This window comes from Petromyzon marinus, chromosome 17 (assembly GCF_048934315.1).
Source record: "Petromyzon marinus isolate PM22_M1 ecotype Great Lakes invasive population chromosome 17, UKy_Petmar_22M1.pri1.0, whole genome shotgun sequence".
NCBI classification, from domain to species: Eukaryota; Metazoa; Chordata; class Hyperoartia; order Petromyzontiformes; family Petromyzontidae; genus Petromyzon; species Petromyzon marinus.
In genome coordinates, this window is record NC_133683.1 from 18,349,634 (window position 1) to 18,371,893 (window position 22,260).

Consider the following 22,260-nt stretch of genomic DNA (forward strand, 5'->3'; position numbering starts at 1 on the left):
CTGTTTCCACCCAGCAGCATAAATTGGTTCACCGCAGTTAAGTCGATCGGCAGGGAGAGTGATGTGGGGCTAAGTGTCGGTACTCCAACCTCTTTCGAGATGTCTGACCAGCGTGGAAGAGTAGGCCAAAAGACTCTCGAACTCCATCTTTGTCGAGGCCCCTTCCTTGAGCAGCGGGGTGAGCTTGCATTGTCAGGGCTTTTACCTTCGGCTATTTGTGAGCTTTAATCCAACGGGACCGTGGCTTTAACGGGACCGTGTCATGTTTTATTTGTAGAGTGAATTCGGGTGGCACTTTGTGGCGCGGGCGAGCTGCCTTATTGCCCTTCCGGTGGTGCTGTACGTTGTGACGTTCGCTGTTCACGTCACTGTACTTTCGCAAAGGTGAGTGAGCACAATGCAACGCAGCGTGGAGTGGGTGGCACAGTGATTCACGCACCACGGTTGACATCAGTGGCTTGTGACATCGAGGCTATTCCTTGGCTGCCCCTTCACCAACTCGCACTCACGAACCTCGTGAAGACCATGGAGAGGCCTTCATCCAGCAGTGGATTGGAAAATGGGTCCAAATTAGATGTCTTATAAAACAATATAGCATACGAGTGCAGTGAAGAAATTATCAGGGGCAGGAGAAATATGAATCGAGGTGTAATATTACTAGTTTAGTATGACTAGTATCTTGTTAGAAATTGTTAGTGTAATAAAAAAAACACAGTAACCTGCGTTGAAGTGACGGTTTTTTTTACCGCGCCTGTAATGTGCTTCTTCTTTTCCATGAATCTTTGTATGCCGCTGACACATTGTGAACAGGGTAGCAGAGATGCCTGTGTGGATCTTCAATTAAAGTCCATTTCCCTACAACAGCAACAACAACAAAAATAACACCACCCCCTATGCGTCTGCCTTTCAATTTTCACCATCGGACCTGTCGAATTGGCCCCGTTGGCACCGCACTTCGCAACCGCCTGCTGTCTTGTGGAGACGTTGGTTCCTGTCGTTAGGACTGGCGAGAGCTGGCTGGGGATTGAGAGAAATGTAGGTGTCAAACTCTCTGGGATGCGTTCCCAAACAGTCGAAGTACATCCAATGGCCCGTTTATTTGGCTCATGTAGACTGGGATCGCTGCAATATGGCAATACCGCGACGCATCGGACGGTATAGGTCCACCCTGAATCGTATCGTCCGCTTTGCTAAATTTCGTCACGTGGTGATTACAGTTGCTCGTTATTTACACTTCTAAATACTTTACTTTTTCTGCCAAATATTTACGTAAAAAGCAAAATTTTTAGTTTACAGTCGTAATTTCACAACCGTAAATCACAGTTCTAAATGAACAGCTATTACCAATCTACTTAGCGCTTTGAAAAAACGTTTTCCGGAGTAATTTACCGCCGGTGTCTGACACGGCTTTCGTTCAATATTCCATTGAATAAAGAGTCTGTAAATGAGCACGTTTTATTATTCATATATTTGTGGCAAAACGCTGCGGGTGTTGGCGGGTGTGTTGCGGAACTTCTGCAGCGGTGGCTCAGTCAGTGAGGGCACCTTGGCTGTGTGACTCTAGTGACTCTGTTGTGATTGACTGTTTGTGAATGAGGTGTAATTTTAGGCGATAATAGCAGCCATGGTTACTTTGTTTCCTCTCGTGGCACACGCCGGCCCAGATCCGGTTTGATAGGATCCCGGGGGTGTTATGGTGTTTGGGCGCCCCCTTTTTGTATGTTCGGTTCAATCGGTGGTAAAAAAAGGGTTTTATTACCCTCTCTGGCATAAATACAGGTGTTAAGATATTCAAGATACCGACTGGCAAGAGAGGTGTTATAGCTCTGTTCATTCATTTAACTGTTTTACCACTACCACCCATCCATGCCTGATGGCAAGCACTTCACTGTTATTAATTTTGCGTATATAATTTGCAGTTTTAAAATGTGATAAACTAATTAAGACTATAAACGAACTAAACTAGTTTAATGTTGGCTGCACTATTGTTAGTAATACACACAGTGATGCTATGGTTTTAATCACAGTGCTACATTGCTGCATTTAAATCGATATAAAGCAATATATGTATATATACATAGGCCCTGGGCCGCAGCCACTAAAGCCCTTGCGTTAATCCAGCCCTGACCACAGGGTGGAGTGGGAGCTCACTCGCTCCTTGTTGCCCATCCCGGTGCAGCGACAAAGTCGGTGCACTCCGATTCACTCCATCACCATTCAATGAATTGCCGAGATTCGGAGATCACAAACACATTTTTAAATGCTGGTTATTTGTTTCATTTTCCCAGTCTCACTTTGTATTGTTTGCATTGACACCTGTACATTTGGATTAAGCAATGAAAAGTATTCATTATCTGTGTAGAATGTGGGTGGGGAACGTGGAATGACCCATGTGTTGATGCTTTTAAAGTTATTGGTTGACTTTCCAAAACGTTTGTGCCACTTCCTTGATAGCTGAGAGTCAACTGTCACTTTCTGTGCAACTTCCTGATAACTGAGAGTCAACTGTCACTTTCTGTGCCACTTTCTTGATAACTGAGAGTCAACTGTCACTTTCTGTGCCACTTCCTTGATAACTGAGAGTCAACTGTCACTTTCTGTGCCACTTTCTTGATATCTGAGAGTCAACTGTCACTTTCTGTGCCACTTTCTTGATATCTGAGAGTCAACTGTCACTTTCTGTGCCACTTTCTTGATAACTGAGAGTCAACTGTCACTTTCTGTGCCACTTCCTTGATAGCTGAGAGTCAACTGTCACTTTCTGTGCCACTTTCTTGATAACTGAGAGTCAACTGTCACTTTCTGTGCCACTTTCTTGATAACTGAGAGTCAACTGTCACTTTCTGTGCCACTTTCTTGATAACTGAGAGTCAACTGTCACTTTCTGTGCCACTTTCTTGATAACTGAGAGTCAACTGTCACTTTTTGTGCCACTTTCTTAATAACTGAGAGTCAACTGTCACTTTCTGTGCCACTTTCTTGATAACTGAGAGTCAACTGTCACTTTCTGTGCCACTTTCTTGATAACTGAGAGTCAACTGTCACTTTTTGTGCCACTTTCTTAATAACTGAGAGTCAACTGTCACTTTCTGTGCCACTTCCTTGATAGCTGAGAGTCAACTGTCACTTTCTGTGCCACTTCCTTGATAGCTGAGAGTCAGCTGTCACTTTCTGTGCCACTTTCCTGATAACTGAGAGTCAACTGTCACTTTCTGTGCCACCTGCTTGGCGTTTTAGTGGAAATGGAGACGGCTTCTTCAGTTCCGGCTTCCAGGCGAGACTGATGGGAAACAGCCTGTACAACGCGTCCATGCCCGAGTGTAAGTACGACTGGTGGGAATCGTATCGCTGGGCTCACGGGGTCTGCACTCTACCAGTGTTCAGGGCATTTTGACTCCGAGAATGTGACTGGTGAGCCGTGTGATTGGCCCTCGTGTAAAAACCTCTGCCCATGTTCGTACAAGTCCCGGATCAAGTCCTTGCTATTTTTCATCTGCCTGTAAACTGACTAACCTCTACGTATAATGAATATGCTTACGGTGTACTGCACAGCGTCTGGAGATGAGGATGCATTTAGAGCTGGAATGATTGGTCGATCAAGTGGAATAGTCTACTAAGCATTGTAATTTGTGGCCAGGTCAGTGGGCTTTACCTGGTAAAATAAAAAATAGTTTTTTGTTAATATATATTTTTAGTTATTTGCTTACCTTTCCTATACTTTGCACTTCTATCGTGTTTTTGTGTTGTTGTAACATTCTGACCCGCCGCTACTAGAAATGTGTGAAAAATAACTTTACAGCTGTAATCGACTACTTATTTCCCGTGGCCGATTACTTGGGACCCCTTTAAAAAAATTGTGGCCACCCCCACGTCCCGCCTGCGAAAGGCGGGAAACGGAATCTTGAGCAAGGCACACCTAGCTGACGATACTAACGACCTCACCAAGCCCCCGCCCATTACCTCCTGTCCAGTGGCACATGTGAGAACGCAGGTGAGGCCTACCTTTTCCAACTATTATTTGTGTTATCCGACTAGTCAAGTCATCGAAGCTACATTCGCTAGAGGAAGACTGTACATTTATCATATGCTTGGAGAGCCCGACTGTTTCTAAACCCTTGTTACGCACTCCTGTGGAGCATCGTGAATCATAAAATAAATCAACGTCTACTTTTTGTACAATATTACTCTTTGGATTGAACAAAGTGTCATTGTTAAGATGGAGTGCTCTGCCAAATAACTCCTGACAATCCAGTAGCTCTGTTTAACAAGCATTGTTACTGCTTATGAGACCCAGAAGGTCAAAACTAGTCCAGAGTTTGCCTGTGTAGACAAATGCTGCTAGAAATAATTGTCTGTGGGCTGCGCGCGGTCTGTGGGCTGAAAGACTAAAAAACCAAATGTAAATCTCGTGTTGTTTGTTGTTGTTGTGTATAATGGTGGTATCAAACGTGGGGAGGAGGGAGAGTAAATAATGTAGAGCTTTGAAGTTTTTCCACTCAGTCATCCTTTAATTACCTTGCTCCCTGTGTTTATTTGACATTTTTAAAATTACATTTCGCATAACACATTGCGTTCCCATCCTGCTGGCAGGATTTTCTTGCGTGGTAAAAAGCTGCAATAACGATCCATGCCCAAGAGATCACAACTGATCGATGTTGCTTTTAATACTGTTCATACATTCACATTGCATGTAGCAATTCAACCATTAGCATATTTCTATGAGTTGCTATAATTTATTAATTCGATTTGCACGTTGCTTCTTTTGTTGCCGTTATGTTTGCTGAAGTTACAACCGTGGTAATCTATATAATCTATGGTCTTGTAAATGTTTATGTATTGAAAATAATTGATTTTGACTTTCCTGATCGTTCATGTAAATTACAACATTAATCGATTACAATTTGGAGCAATGCATCTGTATTATTTGGAGTTTGTACGTCATTGTAAGCGCTGTGTTAATGTTTACATTTTTTTACGAACATTGATCAAATTGTTCTATTGACATCTTGCCTTGAGATCAAGTATCCACTAAAATCTCTCACGTAGAATGGTCCACAGAAAGGGATATCACGGAGTTAAATCTGAATTTTTAAGTGACCTTTCATATTCCTGACGCAATTATCTGGCACATAGACATGACATTAACTTGCTAATCTTTCTAATCTGTCTGCCGAATCTCTCCCATCAACATAGTGCTAATCTCCCATTAACACTGCTGCTGTGCACATATGCTCTTATGCGGTGGAAGCTCATTTACTTTGACATGCTAATCTCTCTCCCTAATCTCTCTCCCTAATCTACCCCATTAACACAACTGATGTGCTTGCGTGCGGGGATGGGACTCCTTTCCAGCTGAGACCCCACCTGCTTGGCCAACATATATAACCTCTTGTTGTGGCAGCTCTCTCGCTGTGTTCTTCCTGGTTTAACAGTTCTATTGCTGGATTGTTCTTTCTGCCTGAGGACGATCGCTTGTGTTGCAATCGAAACATCGTGATATATTGTTTTTATTTTATTTTTCGACCTACGTGACTTTACCGAAAGAACAAAAGAGTATGGATTCCTGCAGCCACGAAAGCTTCAAATCAAGATTAAAATCATAGTTGTTGCTCCGCATCAACATCGGCCATACAAAGAAGAGCAAGGAGACTAGGAAATGCATTTCCTCATGTGCTCAGTCGTTTATATTTTTATGACATGGCAGTAAATCAAATTGTTTTAATTCTCAGAGTTGGCAGTTTTACAAATTACACGAAAAAAACATTTCATACGACACCTTTGTGTGTGTGAAGCAATAGGTGATCACCACGTGCAGCCGAAACCTGAGATATTAACCCAGGATCTCAGCGGTGCCAGCGAGGTTCCGAGACCTCTGAACCACATGGCCACTCTGTTCATGTTTTTCAAGTGACCTGAGGCCTCGAGCGCCCGCTGTCGCGCGACGTGGTGTTTTCCCACAAACAGACATCGCGTACGGATCGGTGGTGACGCTGAAGAATGTGCGGACAGCGGGAGGCTACCTGCACTCACACTGGCACCTCTACCCTGAGGGCGTGGGGGCCATGCAGCAGCAGGTGCCGACATTCGCGATTAAGTTCCAGTGACATCACGTCGGCGCCATCGCAAGGGCATTAAGCGTCGCTCGCGTTGGGGGTCACAAATGTCTCGTGACACTTTTAAGACCGGTGGTTGGCTCGCATACGTGACATTCGATTACCACCGGCAAAATCCGCCATTTCGTTACCGAGACGCAAAGTGTGGCCAACACTTTGCGCCGTGCCGCGGACAACAATCTAGCAACACGGTAAACCCTTGACACTGGCGGATGTTGCGATCGCGGGTTTGCGTCCTCGCGATACATTTTTCGCGTCGTTGTGCGATTTGAAATTCGCCGTGGTTGCCATTAAGCTTGCAACCGCCCGACAAGAAGTGGTGAGGCGTGTGAGCGTCGCGGATCCTGAAAGTGCCCCCCCCCCGTCCAACGCGCCATGCCGCTCTCCCTCTCGGTCCGCCTCTGTCTGCCGCACCATTTACACACGAGCGCTTTCCTTTACGATCATCGCCATTAAAGGTGAGTTAAAATAACACTGCGTATTTACCCCCCCCCCAACTCCCATTTTTAAGACCGAAACAGGAGGACTTCTCCACAATTCTGGCTGTTGCCTGATGAGGCTGCTTGTAATTACCGGCAAAACGTCGTACTAGAACTGTAAATATTTGGGGTTTACTCTCCAACACACCGGTGTGCTGAACTCGCAACTAATTGGCATGTGTTGTTGACGTGACAAACCTTACTAATTGGCTGTGTCGGGTAGTGAATAATATTGGTCTTGAAAGCCTACGTGTTAAACTGGGCATCTTTATTAATTTATTACGTGTTAATATATTTTTTTATTATTCATGATATTTTCAGTTTATGTGTTTATGTGTAAACGTCACATATTCACGCTGTTCTCCAGGAACGCATCCGCCGCGAACATTCATGATTTACTGGGCATCCAGAGGGGAGGACACAAGTCGGCAGTTGTTCTTCATCGTACCAAAATGATCCCATCAGCCGATGATGCTCTTATCAAGGGATGATGCTCCTATCGAACCAAATCATCCTGAATGTGCCCGCTTTTGTTAGCTCTTTGAAACTAGATGGAAGACTGCCTGGAAATACCAAGGTTTTGTAGGTTCGAGGCAAGGTGGTCAGGAGATCGCGGTGCAGCGAATAATTCTCTGGGTGCTCTGGTTTCCTCCTGCATGCCAAACACTCATGAATGGAATTGGCCAAGCAGCACAATGCAGGACCCTCCTGAAAAAGAGTCTTGAGACTCAGTGAGGCTTTTCCTGGTTATATAAAGGGCATTATTATTATTATTATTCCCATCCAATGTAATTATTCTCATCCACTGCCATCGTGTAACTTGCAATGGAAGTTTTAATTCGATCTTCCAGGGCGGCAGTTGAGACATTTGTGCAAGTTCACCGCATATAGTCGATTGGCAGGTTGTGTGTGATGGGGTAAAGTGTGGGTACACCTACATCTTCCAAGATGTATGACCAGCGTGGAAGAGTTGGCGAAATACCCTCTACAGGGGCCTTCTAGAGCTCCCTGTAGCGGAGGCCTTTATGCCACTGGTAGCGTGAGGAAGTAATTGCGGGGCTGCGCAATTCCCTTCACATTTATCACTCAATCTTGCAAGTGCGCAAAATGCATAGGCGGCGTTTAATAGGAGGGCATGCATTTCTGCTTTCAGAAAATGCATTTTTTCGGTCTCGTTATTTCCCAACAAAATTGCACGGAAGCCCGGCGTGCGGGCGGATCGAAGTGCGCCAAGCTCAAAGACGCGTCGGGGTCACCGAAATTAGCCCGGGAAAGCATCGCTCGAGGCTTTGAAGAAACAGGAGCCTTTTTTTGTTTGTTTGTTTACGTCACATGCCATCCTTTGATGTCATCCCCGACAGATCACCGCCTACACCCACAAAGACCAGAACAACATGTGGCTCGTCAAGAAGCACGACCGGAATCCGAGTAAGAGAGAGCGAGCGAGAGCGGGCGGCGCTTATTCGAGAGAGAAAAGAGTATTTGAATGCCGCGTCCCTGAAGTGAAAAGAGAGATATCAATTAATGCCGCCGCCGCTATTCGAAGGGGGGTACTCGTGATGATTAATGAGCGTGGCAGCTGTCGTCGTCTGGGTGCGTGTGGCCGCGCTAATGAGGGTGATATCCGCGCCGATTGCCCCCCGCAGGTGACAGCGACCCCCCGGAACTCGTGCAGAATGGAGATGTCATCCGCCTGGAGCACGTCGTGTGAGTTGCACTGGAATGTGCCGCAGGCGTAATGAAGACGACGATGATGATGATGATGATTAAAATGAGAATGCTGCAAAGCAAGGGGGTATGAGAGAAGAAGACGTGAAATCGTATTGAAGAGTCGCTGTAGTTTCCGGAGTTAAGTCCCCCCCGTGGTCAGTCTTCAGGATTTGTTACGCTCACCTTTTCGTTGTAGCTGTCTATTAACATATTCCGCAGTTATAATTCAATGTTCATTCCTTCCACGGGAAATCCCAATTTAGCCAGGTACCGAGTTAGTTTCCATGGCAACGTCACAACTACTCAGGAGTTACTGTTGGGGAGAAAGGAGCTCAGCCACGAAACCCAAAGCATTGATCATTTTCAATAGTACTATAATATACGGAACAGAAGTGAATTTTATTAAACTCTTAGTCCACATTTATGAATGCATGCGTTATATACCTGCGGCATGTATTCCATATTGAGCTGCAATTGGTTTTATCACAAATTTAAAGCTGTCCTTAAAAAAATTGCCATTGTGATGTATCACTGATGCCACTAGCCTCCTGGAGTGGAAAATGTACACGAGGGATAGGGGCATAATGACCCATTGATTCATCAATTAATATCGATTCTTAGGTTCATGATACATGCATCCAATCGTGCGTGTACGAATTGACGATTTTCGATTCATCTCTGTTCCATTGCAATGGGTTCACGTGATCTCTCCAGCCACTAGAGGCCACAACCATTCACCACAAGGGAAAAAAAAGAGAACTAATTCTTGAGTCAATTTGAAGCTGAGAATCGCGACGATACATCAAATTGTTGGGTGGCTGTGGGAATCTGTTCCATCTCTAATCCATATGTGTGCGACGTTCATGCATTTTTTAAATTAAAAGGTAATGGTGCTGACGCCTGGTCTCTCAATCATTTTGATTAATCGTAATCTTCAGTTTTGACAATTGAATCGTGACAGTGGTGATGGCCCGGTGGAGGGTTCGGACAGAGGGGGGGCATCGGGGAGCTAAGGGTGGTGGATTGTTACATCTCTAACAAGGAACGTTGGGTTTTTGTTTGCACCATCAGAACAAAGAGGAACCTGCACAGTCACAAGGAGCGCGCTCCCCTCTCCTCGAAGCACTTGCAGGTCACCGGCTACGGAGAGGTATGGCCGTGGCGGCTCGGCCCGTGCTTTGGTTACGTTTACAATGACCCCCTCCGAATAACCTTGAAGCGTCCTGCGTCGGTAACCGGTAATGGATGATAATGGAGATATATTAACAGCGTGTAGACACAAAAGCAATTGCGCGCATTCGATGTTTTCCCTTCAACCACTTGCAATTGGAACATTTTTGGTAATTTCATCGCAGCGTAATAGATTAACAACCGAGACCTGGCGAGGGCATTTCATTTTGTTGTCAGTTCCATGCTGTGCTTCATTATTTTCACGAAATTGCAAGTGAGTCGAGTGTCAGACTATGCTTGGATTTGTCAGAGTGCGAGCTGCTGGTGGATAAAGCTGATTGAGCCAGCTCTCTGGCCTGAAGTTGTGGCCGGATAATTCCGAAGGCCTAGGTAATATGAGGATATATTCTAATTTGACTAAATCAGTGAGTCCCTGTTTCCAGTCATTACGTAACATCACGATGATTATGCTGTGTTTGTTGATGCATACAAATTCAGAGGCGATATTTTTAACGTGGAAACGTATTTTGGAGAAATTAATATTCAGACCTTTTGCACTTTGTTAAACATTCGTACAAAGATGAAAATAACGATTAAAAATAATGAATATGCATGGATTCTCTAACGCATTTTAACAAGCCTTCGTCTTCGTAAATATGAAATTAGCAATAACAATAGATTCCAAGCTGCACAACGAGATGATGTCACGTGATGTGTCATCGCCTTGGCCAACAAATCTTATTTTTTTTAAGTGGCATCCCTTTGATACAATGTGACCGTTTTTTTTTTAATTGGTGCAACTTTATGCTGACGGTTTGCGAACATTGTATCATCTCTACGAGAGTTATCGTGACCCTCCACTTTATACACATGGACAGACGGACGGACTGGGCTCATGCATGAACGCTTTCAGCCCTTATTTAGAATGTGTCATACATTATGGACGTTGGATGATTATACAATCTTATTTTAAAAGGAATATATACTGATATATATATATTTTGTATACCAGTTGCATTGTTGCTACAGGAGCAGCTCTTTTTAAATATTCTCGTCCGCCAGCTGGGATGGATAATCTACGGCCTCGGATGCGTCCAACATACTAGCCCGTTGTTAATGTAACCAAGTCCACCGTTATCGATTGCGTAAAAACGATGGTGCAGAACAAGGGCAAAAACGGTAACTTGAAATTAAATCTTAACGGGCTGTCAGTGTAAATGAATGTGAAAAAATATATATAATGGAATAAAAATAAACACCGCCATTCCTGTGAGAGTCCCCGAAGCCCCTCGCAACATCTGTCGTGGAAACAGTTCTCAGTTTTATGTTTGTTGCCATGTGAGAGTCTGAATTTACAGAGCGGCCCATCGGTTCGCCTGCCTGTGTGTGTGTGTCGGTGGCGCAGCGGTTAGTACGCTGCGCTTACAAACCCATCGACCTGAGTTCGATTCCCGCTCACGATCCATAACAGTGGCGAATATCTGAACTGATCCCGTGCCTCCCCTAGCCCGACTCGGCCATGCACGAGTACCTGGTGCAATGTGTAAACGTCGCCACTGGGGAGACAAAGGCGACACATGGGGGTGGCAACCCACCCCTTTGTGGCAACCCACCCCCTTGTGTGCCGTGCCAGCCTTCATCGGTGCTCGCTAACAGCACTTGCCCCAACAGTGAGTTAAAGGCTTTAGGGGGATCTTTGTCTTTGTATATATGTGTGTGTGGGGTGTGTGGGGTGTGTGGGGTGTGTGGGGTGTGTGAGGTGTGTGAGGTGTGTGAGGTGTGTGAGGTGTGTGGGGTGTGTGGGGTGTTTGGGGTGTGTATGTTCATGGGTCTGTGGGAAAATCTGTTTCGTTGCATGTTCGGTATACATGTGTGTGTATGTATGTGTGTGTATATACAGCTCTCTATATCTGTGTGTGTGTGCGCATGGCAGCGTGGTGCAGTGGTAACACTTTCGCCTCGCAGCAGGGAGGCCCTGGGTTCGATCCTTGACTCGAGCGCTTTTCTGTGCGGAGTGTGTACGTTCTCCAATTTCCTCCCATTGCTGAAAAAAAAAACGACAAATTATTACCAGCAAAGCACTCGGTTGGGATTATTACATCGCAACGTCGACTGCGAAACGCGTCATCAGGAGGCAGGACGCTCCCGAAAAAAAAGATTCTTGGGGACTCGGTGAGTCTCTCCTGAGTAAACAAGCCGAGTAGTAGTAGTCGTAATAATAATAATAATAACGATGCACGTTGTCCCCTGTGGCCTGTGCCGGCGGCAGAACGGCACGGGGGACTCCAACGACTTGTGGCGCGTGGAGGTGGTGGGCGGTGCGACAGGGGAGGCGCTCGGGGTGGTGCGGAGCAGAGTGCGCCTGGTGCACCTGCCCACAGGCTGCCTGCTCCACTCGCACTCCAAGACGCTGCCCAAGTGGTGAGAGATCCGCTCGGGGGTGAGCGCAGTGGCCTGTCCACCCTCCCACGGCGCAGGGTGCCCATCTCCCACAGTCATGATAATTGAAATTTATAAAGCTTCACATTTACCCTCTGCTTCTTTTCACTCACGCTGCCCCACTTCGGAATTCCCTCCCGTCATCTCTTCCCCCCCCCCTCCCCCAAACTCTTACAGTTAACCTTGCTCGGAGCAAGTAACGGTTTACGAGCGTGCCTTCATCCGTGCTGTTTGTCGCAGGCTGCTTGGCAATTTGGGCCTGTGGGTCGGTGCTTGGCAACTGGAAGGTTGATGTGCCCGATGTATTTCTGTTTCGTTTAATATTTTGACCCTGAATGATGTTGTGGATTCTGTCTGCTTTGCGGATTCTGTCTGCTTTGCAACCTGGATTTACCTCCAAAGAGATACTTTTAGTCGCACTGGGCTCTCAGCCGAAATAAGTTTAAGAGTATCACCGACTGACTGAGCCGACTCCGTAATGTCAAGGCATGTTGTTGAGGAAAGGTGAAGGGATGATAATGCTTTATTTTCCGTCTCTTACAAGGGATAAGGAAGAAAACAGAAACGTAGTGAACAGTGATAATGGAATACGGTACGGAGAGAAAAACTGAAACTGCCTCATTGCTTCTTATTTATTCCAAAAGTCCTGCGTATCTGGCGCCATTAATTTTACAGCTGTTGTGTGCCTCATCGATTCTTTGGCAAATGCAGCGTGCTGGAAACGGCCTGCTTTGTGACGGTGTGGTCTCATCCATCCGTTGCGATTGAATGGTTGGTTGAGTGCACTCTTGAAGTGGGTCAGTAAGCTTTAGCGACAGGGGCGCGCGTGTATTTGTGTGTCTGTGTGTGTTGTGGTGCCAAGCCAGGCCACAAGCGTCGTGGTGACGTCACCGCCACTTCGTGGCGAATGGCGGTTGTTGTTGTGTTGTGGTGGCGGGAGTGCAACGGTTAGCACGCTGCGCTTACGAACCCGGCGACCCGAGTTCGATTCGCACTCAATTCGCGCTCACGGCCAACGCCAGTGATGATTATTTGAACTGGTCCCGGGTCTCCCCTAGGTCGACTCAGCCACACATGAATACTTGGTGCAATGTGTAAAAATCGCCACTAAGGAGACAAAGGCGGGCGGGCGTGGTGCTGGCCACCCACCCCCTCGTGTGCCGTGCCGGCCTTCATAGGTGCTCGCTAAGAGCACTTGCCCCAACAGTCTGCTATGCCTATGTGGGGGATCTTTGTCTTTGTGATGTGGTGTCTTTGAAGGGGCTGGGAGCAGATGGAGGTGACCTGTAACCTGTATAAGAAGGACACCGGGAACGTCCTCTGGAATGTGGAGGAGCATATTAATCCCAAATGTAAGTTTTGATGCAATAATGCCAGGATAAAAAAAAGTCTGTGTTTTTACTTCGCAAGCATTAACTACAAATTCATAATCGTTGAGTCGTATGTGGTAAAAGTCTTCCTTCGATTATTTCGCCTGAGAAATTAAACCGATGTGAATAGATGATATCTGTTCATCTCTCTGTGCCTGCCTGTCTAACAGTTTTTATATTATGTTCAGCTGATGTACAGTGAGGGAAAAAAGTATTTCATCCCCTGCTGATTTTGTACGTTTGCCCACTGACACGTAAACAGAACATGTAAATTCGTTACTAGTACAGCACACCGGTGTGTTGGATAGCAAAGCCACAACATTTACAATCTGCGTACGAAGTTTTTCCAGTGATTACAACTAGCTTCATCTGGCTGTAATTACTGGCGAAACGTCGTACTCAAATTGTTAATGTGGCTTTGCTGTCCAACACCCTGGTATGCTGTACTGGTAACGAATTGGCACATTCTGTTTACGTGACAAACTTTACTAATTGTCTGTGTTGGGTGGTGACGGGTTAACGACACATTTATATTTTTACGTGATCTAACCCAAAAAAAATAGATATGAAGCAAAAAAAAACCTGTTTGTACAGTTTAATTTGCTTCATTAGCCCAAATAACTTTTAACAAAAATAAATATGCATTTCTCTGCAACTTTCCACAAAAGCATTTCACCTTTATCTGTGGCCATGAAACAAAATGCTTTATGGTATGCATGCATGCACTTAACGTCACATTTGCAGTGCCCAACGTCAGCTTTGAAGTGTTCAAGTCGTCCTTCCTGGAGGTTTTTATCGAGTCCCACATCGTTATGGCGCAGGTAAATGGGGCGCCATGGTGGCAAGATGTTACCTCTCACACCTGGTGTGATCCCAACCCTGATGCCTGTATATTTGAAGTTTGTGTGTCTCTCCCCGTGGTTGCGTGGGTGTTTCTCCAGGTCCTCATGGGTTTTCCCTCTACATTTAGAAACATGCGTTTTGAGTATTTGGCTGCTACAAATTGCCACTTGCTTAAGCTATCATTTGTGGCCAGGTCGCTTTTGAAAAAGAGCGAGAAAGCTCAGGGGATGATTTTACCTGGTAAAATAAAAGAGTGCAACAAGGGGTAGGATTTTTGGAAAGCAAGTTAGATTATTTTTTGTTTGTTTCAGAAATGTATTGTTAATGTCTCGTCGATACATGACAGAAGTGTATAACAATTAATTATCCCAGAGTTGCGATGAATTGTCAACGATCAGGGTCACGATTCGATTTTTATAACTGATTGCGTTTATAACCTTGGTAGTAATTGTAGTGACCTCTTATTGCCTGCAGAGGTCACGTGAACCTGTTCAATCCGACATATGGGTGTAAGAACATCGGATTCTTCCACACATGATTTGATGCACATGTGTTGAGCTTAAATAATATTGGTGTGTTATTACACATATCCTAGAGTACTGTATTTTAGTAAATAAAAAAATAGTCTCAAAATAGATTTCGATTTAAAGCTTTCGGGACTGCAATGATTCATCTTCTTTGGTTCTTTCGGTAAAGTCACGTAGAATGAGAATAAAATAATAAATTGCTAAAATAAAATAACACAATAATATTCTCACGACGTTTCGGCCACAACACAAGCGGCCTTCATCAGGTGAAGGGGGCGAGACTGTCTGGTAGGACAGCGCTGTCCTACCAGCCGCTTGTGTTGTGGCCGAAACGTCGTGAGAATATTATTGTGTTATTTTATTTTATCAAGTTATTATTTTATTCTCATTCTACGTGACTTTACCGAAAGAACCAAAGAAGAAGTCTCAAAATAGGTTTTAATCTTTTGCCAGTCCACTGCTGGATGACGTTTTCCCCATACTGTGTTGGTCTTTGTGGTCGTTTGGACATAGTTCACCATGCTGGTCAGTGCCGGTTAGTGACGGCGTGGGTGGGAGGGGGTCCAGGAATAGTTCAGATGTCACTCACCGCTGATGTTAGCCATGGTTGAGAATCAAACTCAGGACACCGGGTTCATAGGACATTATGAAAACTATTGCCCCACCACTCTCATCTGCTCAAGAAAATCATACTGAGGGTTATCCTATCTGTTACCAGCCCCAAGATAGTGGTGGGCATTCCATATTCCCATGGCAGAGGTAATTTTGTCTCTAGGACTATAATGGTTAAGTAATACCCACACACAAGGTACAGATCCATTTGTAGATACCCCAATAAAATGATGTGAAGAAATTACGGAGAAAATGTGATTTTATTTCTAAGCATCTACACGTGGCCCACCAATCTCAATACGAGTGCGACATCTTGTAACACTCTCCTCTGTAAGATGTGGTGCCGTTGATTCCACGGTTTTCATTCATTTCTTGCAGAAGAAAGGTGCTCATTAGACATATAGTGGGGTGTCTATAAATGAATGGATCAGGCTGTGTGTGTGTGTGCACATGACAGGATATAAGGGTGATGCTAAAAATAAAATAATGGGGGAAGTGCAAGTCCCAGCTAGCAACTGTCCTCCCCCAAATATTTACCGCTATTTTCAATCCAGAGAATCCCATGGCATGAACATTTGGCTTGTTGTGATGAAGTGGCAGGGGTGGCATAGCGGTGAAACTTGTGCCTCGCAGTCATACGCACCTGGGTTCGATTCCCAACACGGGCACCTATCGTGTTTGGGGGTTTGTATGTTCTCCCCCCTGTTCTGCACGGGTTTTCTCTGGGATCTATGGTTTCCTCCCATTGCTAAACAAACCAAAAAAAAGCATTGTAACTGGTATTGGCAAAACATCCCAATGCTGAAAAATTATATGCAATATACTCAGTTGGGATCACGCTGTGCAACATTGCCCCCCCCGCACTACTGTGAAAACTCGGCAGGACTGTCCTGAAAACAATTATTGAGACTCAATGAGGCTTTTCTGGGTTAATAAGCATGATAATACTAATAATGAGGTTCTACAGCTATCGTAGTGAAATGTCACCGGTTTGGTTTTTGCAGAGCAACAGTGGGCTGAAACCCAAGGAGAATGAAGTGACTTCACAGCCGTGGCAGTGGCCCATCAACTACCGGGTAGGGCCCTGGTTCCTGATTTCTCTTTGACACGTGACGGTCTTGCTCCCCTCGCGATTCGATTAATTGACGTGATTCGATGGATGTTTCCTTGGTAATTATATCCAGCATCATTGGCGAATTTACATCCAGCATCATTGGGCAAAATCGCCCGATGATGCTGGATGTAATTACCGGCAAAAACGTGTTCAAATTCTAAATGTTGTGGATTTACTCTCCAACACACCGGTTGGCTGAACTAGTAACGAATTGGCATGTTTTGTTTACTTGACAAACCTTACTAATTGGCTGTGTCTGGTGCTGGTGGGTTTCCGACACATTTATACTTACGTTATCTGAACCATAAAAACCTTTTATTATGAATAATATTGGTCGCGAAAGCCTATGTGTCACACTGACATTGGCGTTGGCTGTGGCCAGGAATTTAAGTCGGTTTGCAATGAGCTAACCACTTTTGCACCGTTCCACCTCTGGTACTTAGAAATTTAGATATAAGGTGTTTTTGTTGTTGTTATAATTAAATCAGTTATGTGAAAAAAAGTGAACTGTGCATTTGGCTTGCAGTGCCACGCTACTTTGTTGTACACATTATTGTCACAGCTGTCATTGCTGTGAATAGGTTTTGTCAAACTATGAAGCAATTTTTAAAATAATCCTTTGCTGGATTTACAGGCTTTTATACGCTGTGTGTCAGTCAATGGAGGTGGTTTGACCACCTGCCGTGACTGACACAGATTAGTGAAACGGGGGGGTGGGGGGGGGGGTGCCCAGAATTCACTCGGCACCATTGTGAGCCGTGGCTGGGAATCACACTTAGGGAACCAGGTTAACAGGGCAGTGTTTTAGCAAGTGCGTGACCGCCGCCTGTTTTTTTTATTTACTTCATATGAAGTCATATAAATCTTGACATCTTTGTGTTGGATCTTGAGCCAGTTGAATTTCCAGTCTCCCTGCGTTAAAACCAAACGACAGGCTGTTCATGACTCGTCGTGTCGTACAGCCTCTTGTACAAGTTTGTCACGAGAATGTCTGGGTTTTTGGATCGGTTAATTTAGCTTGGTAGCATTATCTAGAGCAACAGAGACCCATAATGAGAAGTCTCAGTACGACTGAGGCTGGCTTAAAGGTTAGTGGAATCACCAAACCCACAATATTTGGTGTTGCCATCATCTTCGTGCTTTCAAGGTTCTTGTGCTTTCTGTCTCACTCTAAGGAGCCGAGACGCAGATACTCAAGGGATCATTGAGGGAATGACTTAACTCCTTCGTTCTTAAATTTCTTCGCAAACCTTGTACTAGTGCATGAAACTAACATGACTGTGACTGACCATAGACTTACTGTGGCTGACCATAGACTTACTGTGGCTTTGCCAGGAGGGACCCCTCAGAAGGGAGCTCACTTTGGGGTCTAGAGCCAGGAAGGACGCCTCAGAAGGGAGCTCACTTTGGGGTCTAGAGCCAGAAAGGACCCCTCAGAAGGGAGCTCAGTTTGGGGTCTAGACCAAGGAAGGACCGCAAGGGGTTGGTGCCGGATGGTTGATGTTTCTACAGACTGTCTCGGCCTATACTCCTACGCTTGACTTGAATATAAATCTGCACCAGATCTTACTTTAGAACTATATCAATTCTATATTAAATGTTGATAAATATTTATTGATATCTACTATCCAATTGCTTTAGAGATCCTAAGCAACCCTTATTCCATAATTCATACGTTTGCCTTTGATCCCGTACGGCTTTTTGAAGGTAGTCAATTAATTATGGAGATGATATCTTCAGAAGCCTATTAAAAGTTAGGTCTGCTTCACAATGTGTGAGTCACACTGAGCCTGAGTGGATAGTCTGATTAAATGTAACATGTGCTTAAAAATATACTTACTCTATTCGTCTCAATGTATTCGTCTTTTGACTCGTCTCTATATAAGTTACAGGCTACTCATGAAATGTACATTATAGGACCTTTTTGCCAATATAAATAAGGATGAAATATAAGAATAGGTTTTACCCTTTCTGGCAATAAAACAGGTGATAAGATGTTCAAACATCAGACAGATACATTTTGCAAGGCATCAAGTCTGCATTAACCACACGTACTTGTGGTGAACATGCAAACAAACATGCTCTGATAATATATGGGCATTGTCTTTGAAACTGATTGGCCTGGCCTACACCAGAGACAGCCTTCTTTATGACCTAGTCTCACTAACAGTGTCAGAGTAGAGAACGCCATTCTTGATACTGCTCGAAAAGGTCCTATAGATGCAACTGTTCGATCCGCGCTAGAAATGCTCGGATAGTGCATCGTCTTTGTGCTGTTGACTTTTGGCTGTCTTTGGTGTAGGTCAATTTAGTTCCAAAGACAATGCCATATATTATCAGAGCATGTTTGCTTTGCATGTTTTGTCACAAGTACGTGTGGTTAATGCAGACTTGATGCTTTGCAAAAGGTATCTGTTTGGTGTTTTAACGTCTTCACACCTGATTCTTTGCCATAAAGGGGTAAAACTTATTCATATTTTTCATAATTGTTGATTTTTGTTGGTCATATATATATTTTTTGTTGCAGCTTGGAACATCAATAGTTCATTGTCTCATGTAACTGTGTCACGCACACCCACGTGTATGTATGTATGGACACACGCATGCGCACACGCACGCACGTGTTCTCAGAAAATCGAATTACTTTTTTCCCCTTCAGGGCCAGCGGTTTTCGGGCGTTAATGAGACCGATTACCGCGTGTACTTATTGGGAAATCCGGTGAGTGGCGTTTTGTTGTCACCTTTTGTCCTCGCACGAATGTACCAATTACGACGTGAAGGAAAGTAAAAATGTTCAGCATTCCGTTCAATTTATTACTAACTCACTATCAGTCCTGCTTGGCATTCAGCTCCAGGGGACGAGAGGTGAGGAGCAGATCGGAGTGTAAATTGAGAGCGGCGGGTGTCGGTTCTTAGAAAACGCATCACAAATTGGCCGAGCCGTGACGTGGCTGACGTTGAAGGTGCGAGTGGTTGCCCAGGGATGCTGGATTTGGCCACAAATTGAGAGATCAGACACTCCGAGGACCAGATTTGCCATTAAAGCAGCACACTGGTCCATGCTAGAATTGTGCACAGTTCTCGTTTGGGGTCTTGTTAAAAAAAACGGATTGCTGGAATGATAATAAGACACTTGCACATCCAGCATGCAGTCCAGTGACCAGTTGAGTGGAGCATGAGTAATTTATATGCAGTTTTCTTGCTTAATACATCAAATGCAGGTTTTACATTTTTACCAGTGTATCTGCATGTACAGGCATTTTTTTATCCACTGCTGGATGAGGGGCTCCCCCCCCCCGCCACACACCCTGTGTCTGTTGTGGCGGTTATTTGACCATGCTTCACCATGATGGTCGGTGTGGGTTTGGGAAGGCGGGGAGAATAGAAGTATGGTACGACTGTGCTTTGTTTCTGCACTGCGATAGCCCTCCAGATATAATCACATACCTGTTTATAGATCTGTTTCTTTGTTTGCTCATTGGATCAATGGTTTTTGGTCGTGGTCAGGTGATCTGGTGGTGGAACCTGGGCAGCCTCTTTGTGTTTCTGGTGATGTTCTGCTTCTTGGGGTTTGCGATCCGTCGCCGATGCCCCCTGGCCAGCAAGCTTCAGGGTGAGATGTGACGATGGAGCGTGCATTCGGACCGCCACTTCTTGCTTGAGTAACAACACAACAGAGCAAGGATTCGGTTGTGCCCAGACCTCCCGCGAGCCTTGTGACCACACTGGCCAGCTTCTCTCCCCTCCTCTCTCTTACAAATTGGGCAGGAATTCTCAAAAAAAAACTGCCTGCCTCTGGTGAAACGAGGACAACTTGGATTGACCACGGAGACTTGAGAATTGGACACTTAGTCTATGACAACAGTTCTCAGAAGCACAGTTGGATTCCCGCACCTCCAATTAGCACAGCTGGTTGACGAACGGTGCGAAAGAAATCCAACATACATACAAACCATTATACATTACACACTACACTATACACTACACTACACAGTACTGTACACTGCGATACACTGCATGGTTATACACTCCGATTAGCACGGTTGGCTACGTATGGTGCGAAAGAAGTTCATCATACTACTATACACTACACAGTACACTACCATACACTATACACTACTATATATTACACTACGATACACTATACACTACTATATACTACACTACGATACACTACACTACTACAGACTCCGATTAGAACAGTTGGCGACGTACAACATACATACAAGGTACTTATTTACACATTTGCTCATCTTTCCCCTGCATATCTACGCGTGTTAATTCTTACTTTGTGCGTGTTGTCATCCGGTTGATGCGAGCTTGCCGAGACTGCAGTTAGACAAGACATGGCTTCGACTGTTGTCTAAGCTACAAAATGACTCCACGAAGAAATGTAACCATAATTTTGTGTGATCGGCGGTGTATGTGTGTGTGTGTGCATCTTGAACTTCTTTCGCACCATACGTAGCCACCCGTGCTCGTCGGATGTGCAGGCACACGAACAAATTGCAAGAATTATCTGCTATGAAGAAGACTCATCGCCTGAAACGTCGCCATATTATGTATATTTTCCTCTTGTTCTTACTGACACCATCTTGCTCCGCTTGCTCTAATCTCTGTGTTAAAAAAAACTGGTCATGATGGTTCCCACCTCATTCCACTCCACATGGCCATGCCATCTCCTTCTTGCTTCCCTCGCTTTTGTCAACAAGAGACATTTTTTGACTTAAAACGGAAGAACCTGATGTGCTCTGTCTAGCCAAAGTTGGTCGGCAACCGTGGAAAGTCACCGACAAATTCTTCGCACCTCTCCCCACCCCCCCACAGTTATATTCTGAGGTCCCGACCTCTCTTCTCACCTCCGATTAGCACGGTTGGCCATGTACGGTGCGAAAGAGGTTCAAGTTCAATGTTCTCGTGGTGGCCGTGGTTTTGACGAATGTGTGTCGAACTTGTTATTTGTGCTCGTGAAGAAATTGGGCTGGCGCGCGCGATTCATAGTATTACCTGTGAAAGCCTACACATCAGGGCCAAGATGCGTTTCTCATTTTTGTAAATATTTCCCCTCACCCAGCCCGCACCCCAGAGTTTATGGACGGCGGGTTCTGGTTTTTCCTGGGCTGGATGCTGCACTACCTGCCATTCTTCACGATGGGTCGCGTCCTCTACTTCCACCACTACTTCCCGGCCATGATGTACAGCAGCATGCTCACCGGTGCGCAGCAGGCGAGGCGTTCGTACAAATTGACACTTTCTATTGGTTGTGATTGTCTTATATTTTTTGTTCAGGCAAAGCTTTGCCAGGTTGTGTCAGAGTGCGTCTCTTTGTGTCCCTGCACAGTCTCTTTCTTGTTCTTTTTGTCTCTGTGTCTGCGTCTCTGTGAACCTCTCTGCGTCTCGTATTGTCTCTGTGTCACTTCATGTGTGCGTCTGTTTTTAATTTTGGGTCTCTGTTGTGTATTTGTCTCGTGTGTGTCTCTCTGTGTTGTCATGCGTCTTCAGGTCTCTTTGTATCTTGCTGTCTATCTCTCTCCGTGCGCGCTCACGTCTCCGTGTCTCTGCGCGCCTCTCTGCGTGTGCCGGTAGCGGCCACGTGGGACGCCGCTCTGCGCTGGGCGGGCCTCTTGCTGGGCCACGCCGGGGAGAGGTTACACACGGCCGGGACGGTGCTGATGCTGCTCCTCTGCGTCTACAGGTGCCGCTCCAGTTGTTTGTATGTGTGTATGTCTGTACAACCGTGCTAATCGGAGGTACAGGGGAAGGACAACAAACTAAGCAGAAATTTTTTTTTCCGCAAACTCATATTTCACGATGCGATATCAAATTTTCTCAACATGACATTTATCGATATATCAATTACCTGTAACTTTTTAGTCAGATTGC

General features: G+C 45.2%; 1 protein-coding gene across 2 annotated transcripts in view; it reads left to right on the forward strand.

The window, feature by feature from the left end:
* Positions 1–22,260, forward strand: part of POMT2 (protein O-mannosyltransferase 2) — a 41,375-nt gene that overhangs the window by 13,581 nt on the left and 5,534 nt on the right. For both annotated transcript variants that reach the window (XM_032955898.2, XM_076067698.1), the window contains exons 7-20: positions 278–384; positions 3,238–3,320; positions 5,965–6,074; positions 7,954–8,020; positions 8,239–8,299; positions 9,374–9,452; positions 11,742–11,893; positions 13,172–13,263; positions 14,026–14,102; positions 16,268–16,339; positions 19,037–19,096; positions 19,885–19,990; positions 21,452–21,592; positions 21,964–22,072. In XM_032955898.2, coding sequence (XP_032811789.2) covers positions 278–384; positions 3,238–3,320; positions 5,965–6,074; positions 7,954–8,020; positions 8,239–8,299; positions 9,374–9,452; positions 11,742–11,893; positions 13,172–13,263; positions 14,026–14,102; positions 16,268–16,339; positions 19,037–19,096; positions 19,885–19,990; positions 21,452–21,592; positions 21,964–22,072 — 1,316 coding nt within the window. The remainder of the gene's footprint in view (positions 1–277; positions 385–3,237; positions 3,321–5,964; positions 6,075–7,953; positions 8,021–8,238; positions 8,300–9,373; positions 9,453–11,741; positions 11,894–13,171; positions 13,264–14,025; positions 14,103–16,267; positions 16,340–19,036; positions 19,097–19,884; positions 19,991–21,451; positions 21,593–21,963; positions 22,073–22,260) is intronic.